The 2,896-nt window shown below is 40.1% G+C and overlaps 1 protein-coding gene across 2 annotated transcripts in view; it reads left to right on the top strand.

Annotated features, from left to right (window-relative positions):
• Window positions 1–1,997: 1,997 nt before the first annotated feature.
• Window positions 1,998–2,896, top strand: part of LOC106868904 (zinc finger CCCH-type with G patch domain-containing protein) — a 267,874-nt gene continuing 266,975 nt past the window's right edge. For both annotated transcript variants that reach the window (XM_052966289.1, XM_052966290.1), the window contains exon 1: window positions 1,998–2,111. In XM_052966289.1, coding sequence (XP_052822249.1) covers window positions 2,064–2,111 — 48 coding nt within the window. In that variant the 5' untranslated portion in view covers window positions 1,998–2,063. The remainder of the gene's footprint in view (window positions 2,112–2,896) is intronic.

Here is a 2,896-nt window from a genome sequence, read left to right as displayed (position 1 = left end):
GAATTTCTTCAAGGTTGACGCTAATGGTCATACAGAGATTGTGTCTGTCGACCGTCTGAAAAAGCGTACCTTTTCAAACACCACTGTCAACATCATTACCACCACACATACAGCAGCAGCAGCAATTCCAGCGACTCCATCAACAGCATCTCCAGCTACGACTACACACCGTCGTCGCCAACAGCAACACAAGTCTACGACTACTACTAAGCATCGTCCTCGCCACCAGTGCCAACACGACTTTCTATGTACACCAATCCAAACCACCGCGGCACGTCTCTCTCTCTTCGATTCTGTTAGGTGTTTCATATTCACCACGATTAATAATAGACAAGAGAATTCAGCCAGCGACGAACATCTGTATAACAAGAATCCGGCCCGGCATGGAAGCCCCAACATCACAACTTCTTTCACATACAGACTCTTCCAATTGTGTACTCAACAAACTGGTATAAATGCTCACGTGTTACTGACTCTTTCTATCTGCTGTAATATTTCACATACACATACATGTATCACTCACACACACTCTTTTCTTTATACAACGGCCTGTCTTTTATTATGTCTTTATATGTCGCATTCACACTCACGATCAACAGACCAGTTAAAATGTTCAGTACCAGGTAACAGGTCCCAACTAGCATCCGACGCTCAACTACAGCTCTGCTCACTGACCACAACTTCCTGCGTATTAACATTCATTTCTTTGATTTTTCTTTGTGTGTGTTTGTGCCACATCTTGTGGTTGGTTTCAGTGGCCATCTTGCCTCAGACGTCCCTCCAAAATTTCTATTTTTGTGCTTCCACACTCAAGGGGGAGCCATTGTAGTGACGTCATTTGGCGCCAAAATACAGTCGCCATTACTGCGTTTTCATCCACGCATGCGCAGGGAATAGTTCCGGAAGGAACATGGGAAGAGTCTCATGCGCATGCGTGGAATTCAACATCTAAATGTTCCCACTCAATTCAGTCTCTTTCTCGGTCGGCCGGCCATGAGCATGGACGGGTCAAGCTGTCTCTCCATCATTCCAACTCTGGGGACAGCTCACATCAACATTCCAACGTCTCAGCAACCATGCCTATTTTCCTCCATAAATAAATATTGTTGTGTTGATAGTTCAGAGTCGCGTTTCGTTGTGTTTATTCCGAATTTAATATAGGAAAGCAGGTGTACACCTAATGGTGTATAACCACTTTTCTATAAGTTCATTCAAAATACAAATGTGTGTTGATAATACCTTGACCTTTATGCTATTGATTGAGCCTCTATGTTCTGCTTGAGTATGTTGGTAGAGCATTGATCAGCCTTTCTTTCCTTTAAGCTCCCACCAGTGTTCATCTATACATTCTCCTATGCTGTCTCTCCATTGTAAGTAGTTGTCATGTCTCTGCACAGTCCCTCAGTACAGTGTAAGCTATATACTACATTCCTAACCTTACAGTTAACCTGTGGGTTCATCCTACGTATTATACAATTGTTCTCCGTACATGGGGACCTATTAAAGGGATAAGTTCTACAACAACCACACACACACAAATACAGACGCAAACGCATATAAGGATACACGTCATAGAAAAGCAGAATAGATTAAGCGGAGCAGGAGCACACACGAGAACAGAAAGTGTTGCTGTAGAAGTCACAGGTGTGTGACGAAAGATTTCTGGACAATGGACATGAGGTAGAATAAGAACAGTAATAAACAAGTGAAGAACGAATATAAGGTGCCTGTGTTTATTTAACTAAAAAAAAAAAAAAAGACCGTCCCGAAATATAACAAGAAAAGTTATAAAGTTTACAAACTTTTGATATCTGCAACTTGAATTTTGTCAGGTTTGAGCACAAGCAATGTGTATATAAGATGTAATAGCAAGCAACAACGAATAACCTTTTAATTTGGAATACATTCCAAAATACCAAACTACATAAAAAATGAAAATATTAATTACCTAAAATTTTCGCACTTTTTACGAAAGTGTGGCTATAATTAAAGTATTTAACTCTTACGGTGCAAAGAAACCCCGGGTGATTTCAGTCCGGGTTCGTTGGATTTTATCTTTGATCATGGATGTGGACAGTCTTCAACAGAATATTGACCTCTACACTACTCAGGTAGACACTGTTAGTGCCTCCACTCACCTAATATGCATCAACAGCTGACACTTGTTTTAGCGAATAGCGATGCTGCATGGTCGTAATGTGTGCTGTTTGTTTATTATTATTGTTGTTGTTTATATCGCAATGATTAAGTCTTATATACATGAGGTACATATGAAACATGTTTACAGACACAAAACGAATAAACTGTCTGTTGTGTCCGAATATAGTTAAGCTACATTATTTTCCAAATACGCGTGACAGTGAGCCAAATTTTTAATTCTTCTTTTCAATTCTCAATAGTCGTACAAACACAGATAACTTCCCACACACTCACTCCGAATTATACTTTCCCTTCTTTGTAAATAAGTATGATTGTGCGCGCGGCAACACACAGATCGATTATTTGCGAGTAGGCATGATGTCTTTGGGGAAATATCTCCGTCGGTTTCGATATCTTTAGTTGTTCGGTCTTTATTGTTGCGAAACTGGCCGAGTGTTCCACTGACATTTGTTCGTTCGCGTAATCCTCTGAAATACAGGTATAATCTAACTGACATGCTTCCACAGTTTCCTCTATCCGTTTTAAATTACAATGTTTGGGTCGGCCCAAAACCTTTGTCCGAAATATGGCACAGTGGGCTCGAACTCACGACCTCAAGATTGCGGAGCCACTCAGCCTTACTTGCAGCCATCATCTATCTATCTATCTATCTATCTGCGTGTGTATGTATGTGTACAAATGTATGTATGTGTGTGGGTATATATATATATATATATATATATATATATATATATAT

The sequence above is a fragment of the Octopus bimaculoides genome, chromosome 3 (genome assembly GCF_001194135.2).
Source record: "Octopus bimaculoides isolate UCB-OBI-ISO-001 chromosome 3, ASM119413v2, whole genome shotgun sequence".
NCBI lineage: Eukaryota > Metazoa > Mollusca > Cephalopoda > Octopoda > Octopodidae > Octopus > Octopus bimaculoides.
This window is presented reverse-complemented; position numbering and strand designations above follow the sequence as displayed.